General features: G+C 41.6%; 1 protein-coding gene and 1 pseudogene across 21 annotated transcripts in view; both read right to left on the reverse strand.

Annotated features, from left to right (window-relative positions):
• LOC144058707 (protocadherin alpha-C2-like) overlaps positions 1 to 13,362 on the reverse strand; it is a 155,013-nt gene that overhangs the window by 45,700 nt on the left and 95,951 nt on the right. Inside the window, exon 1 of one of the 21 annotated variants that reach the window (XM_077577150.1) lies at positions 10,805 to 13,257. The exons of 18 other annotated variants lie outside the window; for them this stretch is intronic. In XM_077577150.1, the coding sequence (XP_077433276.1) occupies positions 10,805 to 13,201 (2,397 nt within the window). In that variant the 5' untranslated portion in view covers positions 13,202 to 13,257. Of the gene's footprint in view, positions 1 to 493; positions 2,984 to 7,292; positions 9,803 to 10,804; positions 13,258 to 13,362 lie in introns of those variants that run through there. 2 more of the 21 variants (XM_077577149.1, XM_077577156.1) reach the window with 2 other exon arrangements.
• Positions 3,785 to 6,293, reverse strand: LOC144059477 (protocadherin alpha-6 pseudogene; annotated as a pseudogene).

Consider the following 13,362-nt stretch of genomic DNA (forward strand, 5'->3'; position numbering starts at 1 on the left):
AATTTGGAAGTATTACCACTTAAAAATGCATTGTCCTGTTATGAAGATTGCAAATGTAATATTTAGAGATCTAAATCTGACAATTCAAAACACACTGCCTATCCAACAACAGTGAGTGTTCAGAAAGCAGAATTTGTAAGCACTGTGAATATATACTTTGAAATAAGTTAGGACGTCCACTTAATTTCACAGGCTTTACAAATGCATGAGTTCTCTTCTATAGTTCCATTCCATGGAAAGTGCTACACAAGCAGGTTGGGAACAAACACTACATCTCACATGTCATATGTTACTGGACCACAATACCCTGCTAGAATTTATTTAAAGGCAAAAAAACACACAGCACTTAGTCAACCTATACATATTCCCGTCAACATGAGCATCTGAGAAAGTATCACAAAAATCTGGCATTTGAAAAGTGGTGTGTAGACTTTTTGTAATAACTTATACACATGAATATAAATGTTTAAGCATAGAAATATGTTCAGCCTACCTTCTCCGTATTAGGTAAAGTCTGAGTCCTGGTAAAAGTGTCTCCTCCATTAATACTGATCAGTTCTGCTTCTACAGGTGGAAAGGGTGTGGGGAAAACCACCATGTCGCTCTTGAGCGTGTCTGAGCTGAAGCACACGTCGTACTGCTGAGTAGCTTTGGAGTAAGACCAGCTCCCGTCAGGGTGGGTGGTGATCATTGGGGCGCTGTACCTGTCGAAAGGTCCGTCTGTCTGTCTGTGGCATTTGAAGGCCACTAAAGCGATGAGGCTGAGCAGAAAGATGAGCGACACGGCCACAATGGCGATGAGCAGATACAAGTGTAAATCGGAGAAGCTCTCCTCCTTGATGGGCACATGTCTGAACTGAGTGTGGATGTCAGCTGTGCTTTCAAGCACCACCACATCAATAGACACAGTAGCTGACAGGGAGGCTTCTCCGTTATCACACACCAACACCACCAATGGGTGACTTTTCAGGTCATTGTCACTCATTCGCCTCTTGGTCCGAATCTCCCCGGTGCTGGTTCCGATCCGGAAGAGGTTGTTGCTGCCTTTGGGCTCAGACAGGTGATAGGAGAGCAGTGCATTGTAGCCAGAGTCTGCATCTACTGCCCTGATTTTTGCCACAAAGTATCCCGCTTCCGCAGAATAGGGGATGCTCTCACTGTTAACGGAGCCGTGTTCGGAATAGGGAGCCAAAATGGCGGGACTGTTGTCATTCTCATCCAAGATAAAAATGTTGACAGTCACATTACTGTTGAGTGGAGGAACACCAGAGTCTGTAGCCTGAACTTTGAACTGAAACGTCTTTAACTTCTCATAGTCAAAAGATTGCAAACTGACTATATCTCCGCTCTCTGAGTTGATGTTAAGAAGTGACGAAATTGGAATATTTCTTGGAAAATTATCAAGTAATGTGTATGAAACTTTTGCATTAGCATCCAAATCGGGATCAACTGCTTTTATGGAGCAAAGAGTATATCCAGTTGGGCTGTTTTCTTTGACATACACATGAATAACAGGTTCCATAAATCGAGGTGCATTATCATTAACATCAGAAATATGAACAGCAATGATCTTTCTTGTAGACAGAGGTGGATTTCCTTCATCCGTTGCTATAATGGAGACATTATAAACATATGTGTTTTCTCTGTCTAGTGCTCCATCAACTACTAAGGAATAATCATTTTTGTAGTTAGATTTCAACTTAAAGGGAACCGATCCAATTACTTTACAGTTGGTTACCCCATTGTTCCCACCATCTTTATCACTTACTGTAACCAAAGCTACAATTGTCCCCAAGTCTGCGTTTTCTTTTACTGGCGTCATCAGTGACGTCACCGTTATTTCAGGGGCATTGTCATTCACATCTATTATCTCTATCAGCAGTTTAGCATGTGCATTACGAGGAACCTGACCTTGATCCGTTGCTTGAATTCTGACTTCATAAGCAGGAGTCTCTTCATAATCTAAAATATCTTTCACTGTGATTTCTCCCGTTTCTGCATTTAGATTAAAAACATTTGACGGATCATTGCTGCCTCGTTTAATTAAGGAATACATAATCTTACTGTTCATTCCTTCGTCTAAATCTGTTGCATTTAATTTAATCACGACTGAGCCCTGTGCTGCGTTTTCACTCACACGCACTTTATAGAGGGACTTGCTAAAAACTGGAGTGTTGTCATTCACATCCATGACCACTACTTTGATCTGCAATGTACCCGATCTGATTGGTTTTCCTCCATCTAAAGCAGTAAGGGTTAGTTCATGAATCGGCTGTTTCTCTCTGTCTAAAGCTTTGTGCAGCACCAGTTCTGCAGACACGCCGTGCTCTCCATCACTCTGCACATCCAGCATAAAATGTTCATTTGGACTCAATTTGTACGTTTTTACTGTATTGCTTCCTGTGTCTGAATCTACAGCTTCTGGTATAAAATATCTTTCACCAGCTGCCACGGATTCAGATATCTTTAAGATGTGTAAATCTTCCTCAAATGCCGGTGAATTGTCGTTCACATCTAAAATATTAACGTCAATGCGGTGCACACTCATCGGGTTGCTCAACACTGCCTGTATTTTCACAAAGCAATGCGCTGCGCTGGGACAAAGCTCCTCCCTGTCTATTCTTTCATTAACAAAGAGATTTCCCGTCCGAAGATCTACCTCAATATATTTCTTATTGTAGCTTGAAACAATACGCAGGTCCCTGCTGTGCAGCTCTTGCAAATTGAGGTTCAAATCCTTGGCGATATTCCCCACCACCGCGCCTTTGTTCATCTCCTCGGAAATGGAGTAAGAGAATTGCGAAGCAGATCCGTTACAAAAGAGAAACAAAGCAACGATATAAATCCACAAATACTCCTCCGTCTTCATTGTTGGCCAATAAAACAGCAATCCGGCTAGTAATGTATATCCACTCTTTGCATATCGGACACCAAAACGAATTTCCAGCGGTAACAACAGTTCTCCTCGCCAAATGAAACAAGAGTGACAGTCACAACGGCAGCCAATAGTGATTTTACATCACTCGTGTGAGGGGCGAATGTGGATGATCAATCTGTGGTCTTAGTGCGACACCGTGTGGTCAATTAATGTTAAAGCGTTAAAATGTGAAAAATATTTTTGAACCATCAGTTATGTCATATTTAAAACATTATACACCTTGAATATAGAAAAAAAACACACACAAATGAAGTATTGTTAAGGGTCAAGAGCCTATATTGCAATATTGCTATATGATCCAATCAGAACTATTGTATAGTCCTACTTAGATAAAAATGTACTGCGCATGACCAATATTGTCTAATTTGGAAGTATTACCACTTAAAAATGCATTGTCCTGTTATGAAGATTGCAAATGTAATATTTAGAGATCTAAATCTGACAATTCAAAACACACTGCCTATCCAACAACAGCGAGTGTTCAGAAAGCAGAATTTGTAAGCACTGTGAATATATACTTTGAAATAAGTTAGGACGTCCACTTAATTTCACAGGCTTTACAAATGCATGAGTTCTCTTCTATAGTTCCATTCCATGGAAAGTGCTACACAAGCAGGCTGGGAACAAACACTACATCTCACACGTCATATGTTACTGGACCACAATACCCTGCTAGAATTTATTTAAAGGCAAAAAAACACACAGCACTTAGTCAACCTATACATATTCCCGTCAACATGAGCATCTGAGAAAGTATCACAAAAATCTGGCATTTGAAAAGTGGTGTGTAGACTTTTTGTAATAACTTATACACGGGAATATAAATGTTTAAGCATAGAAATATGTTCAGCCTACCTTCTCCGTATTAGGTAAAGTCTGAGTCCTGGTAAAAGTGTCTCCTCCATTAATACTGATCAGTTCTGCTTCTACAGGTGGAAAGGGTGTGGGAAAAACCACCATGTCGCTCTTGAGCGTGTCTGAGCTGAAGCACACGTCGTACTGCTGAGTAGCTTTGGAGTAAGACCAGCTCCCGTCAGGGTGGGTGGTGATCATTGGGGCGCTGTACCTGTCGAAAGGTCCGTCTGTCTGTCTGTGGCATTTGAAGGCCACTAAAGCGATGAGGCTGAGCAGAAAGATGAGCGACACGGCCACAATGGCGATGAGCAGATACAAGTGTAAATCGGAGAAGCTCTCCTCCTTGATGGGCACATTTCTGAACTGAGTGTGGATGTCACCTGTGCTTTCAAGCACCACCACATCAATAGACACAGTAGCTGACAGGGAGGCTTCTCCGTTATCGCACACCAACACCACCAAGGGGTGACTTTTCAGGTCATTGTCACTCATTCGCCTCTTGGTCCGAATCTCCCCGGTGCTGGTTCCGATCCGGAAGAGGTTGTTGCTGCCTTTGGGCTCAGACAGGTGATAGGAGAGCAGTGCATTGTAGCCAGAGTCTGCATCTACTGCCCTGATCTTTGCCACAAAGTATCCCGCTTCAGCAGAATAGGGGATGCTCTCACTATTAACTGAGCCATGTTCGGAATAGGGAGCCAAAATGGTGGGACTGTTGTCATTCTCGTCCAGGATAAAAACATTAACGGTTACGTTGCTACTGAGTGGAGGAACACCAGAATCTGTGGCCTGAACTTTAAACTGAAACGTATTTAACTTCTCATAGTCAAAAGACTGAAAACTGACTATATCTCCACTTTCTGAGTTAATGTTTATCATTGAAGCTGTTTGTGTCGTTTTAAAAGACCTGTCACTCAAGTGATAAGATGCTTTTCCATTTTCTAATGTATCATCATCTGTCGTCGTCAAAGTGTAAATTGTTGTTCCAACTGGACTATTCTCCTTCACATACATATTAATGACAGGCTCCATGAATTGAGGTGGATTGTCATTGACATCGGAAACTTGAATGGTGATGACGTGTGTTGTGGACTGAGGTGGAGTTCCTTCATCAGTAGCTGTAAGTGTCACAAGATACTGGGAGGTGTCCTCTCTATCAAGAGGTCCATCAACCAACAACGAGTAATATTTTTTATAGTTAAACTTCAATATGAATGGTACAGATCCAACAATTTGACACTGTGTTTGTCCATTTTGACCTCCATCCTTATCAGTAACCATCACCATGGCAACGGCAGTGCCGATCTCAGCGCCCTCTTTCACGGGACTCATGAGAGATGACACAATGATTTCCGGTGCGTTGTCATTCACGTCAACGACTTCCACTAAAACTTTGCTGTGCGCCAAGCGAGGAGGAACGCCTTTGTCCCGCACTTGAACACGAATCTCATATGCATGAGTTTCCTCATAATCAATATCACCTTTAACGGTGATTTCTCCTGTATTTTCATTCAGTGCAAAAGTATCATCAGGGTTAAAACGCCCTCTTTCTGCAAAAGAAAATGTGAGTTGCCCATTAACGCCATCGTCTAAATCAGTAGCAGACAATGTTAACAACACAGTGCCAATATCTGCATTTTCAACAACTTGGACCTTGTACAGAGATTTGCTAAATGAGGGAGAATTGTCATTCACATCAAGGACATTTATTTTTATTTGTGTGGTCCCTGATTTTGGAGGTTTTCCTCCATCGATGGCAATAAGCGTGAGGTCAACCAAAGCCTGTTTTTCTCTGTCTAAAGCTTTCTGCAGTGATAATTCAGCAGATACACTGTCTCCATTATTTTGCACGTCTAAAACAAAGTATTCATTTGGAAGTAATTTATAAGTCTTCACTGAATTTGTGCCTACGTCTGCGTCATGCGCTAGTGGAAGCGGATGTTTTTCCCCAAGAAAATAATTTTCATACATATCTATTGTTGTAAGGTCTTGGTTAAAAACCGGAGAGTTGTCATTAATATCATTAATAACAACCTCAATTTGGTGGAGCCTGCGTGGGTTATTCAATGTGGCTTCTATATTTAAAGAACATTTCAACACGTTCAGACACACCTCCTCTCTGTCTATTCTCTCGCTAACAAACAACATTCCAGATTCCACATTAACGTCAAAATACCGCTTTTTGTACGCGGAGTTGATCTGCAAACCCATGGATTGCAGTTGCTGCACACTGAGGTTTAAATCCTTAGCGAGATTTCCCACCACCGTCCCTTTGTCTACCTCCTCTGAGATGGAGTACGATATTTGAGCCGTCGTCCAGCCGCACAGACAAAGCAGTGTGAAAAATAGACCACCGATGGTAACCCATTGGTCCCGAGAAGCCATTCTCCTCAAATAGACAACATCAATCCCGTTTTGCCTTTGGTATATCCACAAGAAATGAGGACAAAAATACAAATGTAAATCCAATTGTGTTTCCTTTGCTGCTTACGCCTCCCTGGTGCTGCTCGTTGTAACTGTGCTGCCCCGACGCTGAACACTCCCCATTTATGACGTTTTCTATTCAGAGGAGTTTCTGTCCACCAGACGCATTTTTAGCACGGTCTCCTGCGTCACCTTGCGACGGTTGTGGTGTAGTGCAGTTTCAAATGGAACTTTTAAAATGTAATTTCATAAAGAGAACATAAGGAATGGAAGCATTACATGCAAATGAACAACGCAGCTTTGCAAAAAGTAGCATAATATAGAATTATGTGCTGTCTTAATTGGTTCTAAACTTCTAAAACTATAGTACTCGAGTATCATGCACTTCAGAACAACGGAGAGCGACTCAACATTTTTTTCAAACCACACTTTCAAGCAGATGTTTAAGAACGAAAACATATACAGTACTCAGATGTCAGCACTGTGTACTTACGACTTTTTCAGTGAGTTGATTTTACAGCCAATCATCATCATGATCATCAAATTATATACTACAGGTGCATGTCCAAAAGTGATTCAAATTGATAACAATCAACCCTAACATAAATTAACCAATTGAACACATCATTAATGTCCACTAACCTATACCAGATTTGTACTGGATAAAAAAATATTTAACATTGAATTATTAATCATATTTAGAGCTCCCCATAACTTCACACCTCCTTATATCTGTCACCTCCTTTCCCTTCCACCGTACTCACCACACTTTCTGCTTGTCTAATAGCAAGGATCTTAATGATCTAAAACTTTTTAACTTCCAAACTCCATCCCACGATCTGGATCATGTGATCTCTGCCTTCAAAACAGCCTTTTGGACATTTTCTTATCGTAACTGTCACGGAAATGCTTTTCACTTAATTATATTAATTCATTGGTTTCTCTTGTGGTATATAATTTTAGTATCTTATTTTAAATATTTTGTTTTTAGATTATTGTGTTGAAAATATGCGGATACATTCATAGTACAAGTGACAAACCACTGCTAATTCAATCACTTTGAATTGAAATGCCCTACCTTTTCAGTGTTGGGTAAAGTTTGAGTCCTGGTAAAGGTGTCTCCTCCATTAATACTGATCAGTTCTGCTTCCACAGGTGGAAAGGGCGTGGGAAAAACCACCATGTCACTCTTGAGTGTGTCTGAGCTGAAGCACACGTCGTACTGCTGAGTAGCTTTGGAGTAAGACCAGCTCCCGTCAGGGTGGGTGGTGATCATTGGGGCGCTGTACCTGTCGAAAGGTCCGTCTGTCTGTCTGTGGCATTTGAAGGCCACTAAAGTAATGAGGCTGAGCAGAAAGATGAGCGACACGGCCACAATGGCGATGAGCAGATACAAGTGTAAATCGGAGAAGCTCTCCTCCTTGATGGGCACATTTCTGAACTGAGTGTGGATGTCAGCTGTGCTTTCAAGCACCACCACATCAATAGACACAGTAGCTGACAGGGAGGCTTCTCCGTTATCACACACCAACACCACCAAGGGGTGACTTTTCAGGTCATTGTCACTCATTCGCCTCTTGGTCCGAATCTCCCCGGTGCTGGTTCCGATCCGGAAGAGGTTGTTGCTGCCTTTGGGCTCAGACAGGTGATAGGAGAGCAATGCATTGTAGCCAGAGTCTGCATCTACTGCCCTGATTTTTGCCACAAAGTATCCCGCTTCCGCAGAATAGGGGATGCTCTCACTGTTTACGGAGCCGTGTTCGGAATAGGGAGCCAAAATGGCGGGACTGTTGTCATTCTCATCGAGGATAAAAACATTGACAGTCACATTGCTACTGAGCGGAGGAACACCAGAATCTGTGGCCTGAACTTTAAACTGAAATGTCGTCAACCTCTCATAGTCAAAAGACTGAAGAGCAACTATATCTCCACTTTCTGAGTTGATATTTATCATTGTAGTTATTGGCATTGAATCAGTGCTGCTTTGCACAGATGAATAAGTCACATGCCCGTTTTGATCAATGTCATTATCCAATGCAGTCACTCTATTTATTAATGCTCCAGGTGGACTATTTTCTTTGATATAAACATTCATAAGGGGCTCGGAGAAGTGAGGCTTGTTGTCATTAACATCTGAGATGTGCACAGTAATAAAAGTCATACTGGAAAGAGAAGGAGTGCCTTCATCACTTGCAATGATGCTGATGTTATACATAGACACACTCTCTCTATCAAGAGGTCCATCCACAACCAAAGAATAATAATTTTTATAATTCGACTCAAGTTTAAAAGGCACATCATTATTTATTTTACTGTACACTTGACCATTTTTCCCACCATCTTTATCTAAGACTGAAACAAGAGCAACAGCAGTGCCAATTGTTGCATCTTCTTTCACTGTATGTAACAAAGATGTAACTGAAATTTCAGGGGCATTGTCATTGACATCTAAAACCTCAATCAATAATTTGGCATGTGATGTCTTGGGAAAAATGGCCCCATCACTAGCTTGCACTCGAATCTCAAAATTGTTCCTCTCTTCAAAATTTAAATTCTTTATGTTAGTAACAGTCCCACTTGCTTTATCTATGGCAAACAAAGCATCCGGTTTCCCTTTATCTACTGCACTGAAAGAATAGAACACTAGTCCATTGTCTCCTGCATCTAAATCAGTTGCATTTAACGATATTATTGATGTTCCAACCTCAATGTTTTCATATACACTAGCTTTGTACAGGTTTTTACTAAATACAGGCGCATTATCATTAATATCAAGTACATTCACAACAATAGTCATTGTTCCAGATTTAGCTGGTGTTCCTCCATCAATAGCAGTCAATGTGAGTGTGATCACGGGTTGTTTTTCTCGGTCTAAAAGCTTCTGAAGCACCAAATCTGGTGTCACACTTCCTCCTTTCTGTGCATCAAGAGAGAAATGTTCATTCTGACTTAGCTTGTATGAATTTATTGTATTTTTACCAACGTCTGCGTCATGAGCTGGATGCAGAGGGAACTTTGTGCTCAGTTCTGTGTTTTCTGTAATATTTAACACCTGTGATTTACTCAAAAAATTTGGATAGTTGTCATTTACATCCAAGATAATAATTTCGAAACGGTACAATTTTAATGGATGATTAATGACGGCTTCTACACTGAGTGAGCATTTCGATTCATCTCCACACAGTTTCTCTCGATCTATTCTCTCATTAACATAGAGGACGCCAGTCTTCAGGTTTACCTCGAAATATTTCCTCTTGGTCCCTGCAATGATCTGAAACATGCGAGATTCCAAATCTTGCACATTTAGGTTCAAATCCTTGGCAATATTTCCCACAACGGTCCCCACGTTCACCTCCTCCGCCACCGAGTAGGACAGCTGGCTGCACACGGCTTCCCAGTAACACTCCAGCAGCACGAAAAGTAAATACATCCGCATAGAGCTCCATCTGCCTGACGCACGCATCATTCCATACATCCAGATGAAGAAATAGTGCAAAAAAAGATTTGCTACTTGATATTAAGGAAACATTTGAACAAATTGAATTGATTCGCCCGTGTAAGGATCACCGACACACCAGCCTCTTTCACCGTCTGAGCTTCTTTGTTTCAATGACGAAAAACAGCACGCACATTTGGGAGGAGCCGCGCGTTGTATGAGTGAGCTCAAATGCCACGGTCAACTGTGCTCTCTAGTGGACGTTTGCGTGAACTACAAGTAGTAGTACACAAAGGGCTAAGGCCGAGCTCGATCATATAATATATTTTAGTGAACTTATATGATCTCATCAAAAAAGGAACAGTCACTAAGATTAATATTACTCTCCTCAATATGAACGCTGAAAATGAATTGAGACAGTTCCAACAATACGATATAGGCCCACATTAATTTGGCTGTGAGTTTAGCGATTTATTTACAGCAATGAACGTTATGAGTTAAGAAAATACATTGAGCTGTTGATCATCCCCTCAAGAGTTTGGACCTCACAATAAATACTTCATTAGAGCATTTTTTAAAGATCAGGACCATGGACAGCAAGACTCACAGCATGCAGCCAATGCGAAAAATAACATCCATCCATCCATCCATTTTCTTAACGGCTTAGTCCTCACAAGGGTCGCGAGGGGCCCTGGAGCCTACCCCAGCTGGCTTCGGGCAGTAGGCGGAGTACACCCTGAACCGGTTGCCAGCCAATCCAGGGCACGAAGAGACAAACAGCCTATGTTAAATACTAAACATCACTATTTCCCTACCTTTACCATGTCATTCTTCCAAAGTTCAAAAAAGCAAACCATGTCCCTCTTTTTCTTTGCACAAAGTACTAATTCATAATATTGTACGGTGTTTTGACCACATAAAACTTTTCAGATGTCACAAATTCCATTTGTAGAAAAATACTAAGACTATATTTAAATCACCGCATCATCTCATTAGGTATGTTGACTGTTAAAACTTTGAATTTTGAAATACAATTAGAATTTAGTGTTTAACACTCATTGATATATGTTTGACATGTAAATAGGTGCCTCATATAGCAACATACTACTGGTAAGGCCAAGCATTGGGGAAATTCCCAAAAATGTATAGCCTACCTTCTCAGTAGTGGGTAAGGTTTGAGTCCTGGTAAAGGTGTCTCCTCCATTAATACTGATCAGTTCTGCTTCCACAGATGGAAAGGGCGTGGGAAAAACCACCATGTCACTTTTGAGTGTGTCTGAGCTGAAGCACACGTCATATTGCTGAGTAGCTTTGGAGTAAGACCAGCTCCCGTCAGGGTGGGTGGTGATCATTGGGGGGCTGTACCTGTCGAAAGGTCCGTCTGTCTGTCTGTGGCACTTGAAGGCCACTAAAGTGATGAGGCTGAGCAGAAAGATGAGCGACACGGCCACAATGGCGATGAGCAGATACAAGTGTAAATCGGAGAAGCTCTCCTCCTTGATGGGCACATTTCTGAACTGAGTGTGGATGTCAGCTGTGCTTTCAAGCACCACCACATCAATAGACACAGTAGCTGACAGGGAGGCTTCTCCGTTATCACACACCAACACCACCAAGGGGTGACTTTTCAGGTCATTGTCACTCATTCGCCTCTTGGTCCGAATCTCCCCAGTGCTGGTTCCGATCCGGAAGAGGTTGTTGCTGCCTTTGGGCTCAGACAGGTGATAGGAGAGCAATGCATTGTAGCCAGAGTCTGCATCTACTGCCCTGATCTTTGCCACAAAGTATCCCGCTTCCGCAGAATAGGGGATGCTCTCACTGTTAACTGAGCCGTGTTCGGAATAGGGAGCCAAAATGGCGGGACTGTTGTCATTCTCGTCCAGGATAAAAACATTAACAGTGACGTTGCTACTGAGCGGAGGAACACCAGAGTCTGTGGCCTGAACTTTGAACTGAAACGTCTTCAACCTCTCATAGTCAAAAGACTGAAGAGCAACTATATCTCCACTTTCTGAGTTGATGTTTATCATTGTAGTTATTGGCATTGAATCAGTACTACTTCGCACAAATGAATAAGTCACATGCCCATTCTGATCAATGTCATCATCCAATGCAGTCACTCTATTTATTACTGCTCCTGGTGGACTATTTTCGTTAATATAAACATTAATGAAGGATTCTGAGAAGTGAGGCGCGTTGTCATTTACATCTGAGATGTGGACAGTAATAAAACTCGTGCTTGAAAGAGATGGAGTGCCTTCATCAGTTGCAGTAATGCTGATATTGTAAACAGATAGACTCTCTCTGTCAAGAGTGAAACCCACAACCAAAGAATAGGAGTTCTTGTAATTTGACTCAAGTTGAAAAGGCACATCATTCTGAATTTTACAGTGCACCAAACCATTTTTACCTGCATCTTTGTCCATCACAGAGACAATTGCAATAGCTGTGCCAACTGTTGCATCTTCTTTCACTGTGTTCAATAAAGATGTAACAGAAATTTCAGGGGCATTGTCATTGACATCTAAAACTTCTATCAGCAATTTTGCATGAGAAGTTAAGGGAGAAGCCCCTCCATCACTGGCCCGTATTCTGAGTTCAAATGCATTTGTTTTTTCAAAGTCAATATTTTCCTTATTTGTTACTGTTCCTGTTTTTTCATCAATAGAAAACATATTTGTTTGTTTCTCTCTCCCTCCTGCATTGAACAAATAGAACACTTGTCCATTTTGTCCTGCATCTAAATCAGTCGCATTTAACGTTATTATTGATGTGTCAATCTCAATATTCTCATATACACTGGCTTTGTACAGACTTTGACTAAATACAGGAGCATTATCATTACTGTCCAGTACATTCACAACAATTGTCATTGTTCCTGATTTAGCTGGTGTTCCTCCATCAATAGCAGTCAATGCGAGTGTGATCACAGGCTGCTTTTCTCGGTCCAGAAGCTTCTGAAGCACTAATTCTGGCGTCACACTTTCTCCTTTGTTCGCCTCAAGAGAAAAGTGTTCGTTTTGGCTGAGCTTGTATGAATTTATTGTATTTTTACCAACGTCTGCGTCATGAGCTGGGTGCAGAGGAAATTTTGATCCTACTGGTGTAGTCTCACTAATGTTCAGAGCCTCTGCATGACTAGAAAATAATGGGTAGTTGTCATTTACATCTAATATTACTATTTCTATACGGTACAATTTTAATGGATTATTAATCACTGCCTCTATACTGAGTAAACATTTGACTTCATCACTGCACAGTTCTTCTCGATCTATTCTCTCATTAACATAGAGGACGCCAGTCTTTAGGTTTACCTCAAAATATTTCCTCTTGGTCCCCGCAACAATCTGAAACATGCGGGACTCCAAATCTTGCACATTTAGGTTCAAATCCTTGGCAATATTTCCCACAATGGTCCCCACGTTCACCTCCTCCGCCACCGAGTAGGACAGCTGGCCGCACACGGCTTCCCAGGAACACTCCAGCAGCACGAAAAGCAAATAAATCCGCACAGAGCTCCATCTGCCCGACGCACGCATCATTCCATACATTCAAATAAGACATACAAGTAGAAATGGTGGAAAAATAGACTTGAAATGAATCAATTCTTCCGTGTAACCATTTCCTGCATCTAAATAGTCTCTTTCACCGTCTGAGCTTCTTTGTTCCAAAGATGAACAGAAAGCACATTTGGGAGGAGCCCCGCGCCGAG

The sequence above is a fragment of the Vanacampus margaritifer genome, chromosome 10 (assembly GCF_051991255.1).
Source record: "Vanacampus margaritifer isolate UIUO_Vmar chromosome 10, RoL_Vmar_1.0, whole genome shotgun sequence".
Classification (NCBI taxonomy): domain Eukaryota; kingdom Metazoa; phylum Chordata; class Actinopteri; order Syngnathiformes; family Syngnathidae; genus Vanacampus; species Vanacampus margaritifer.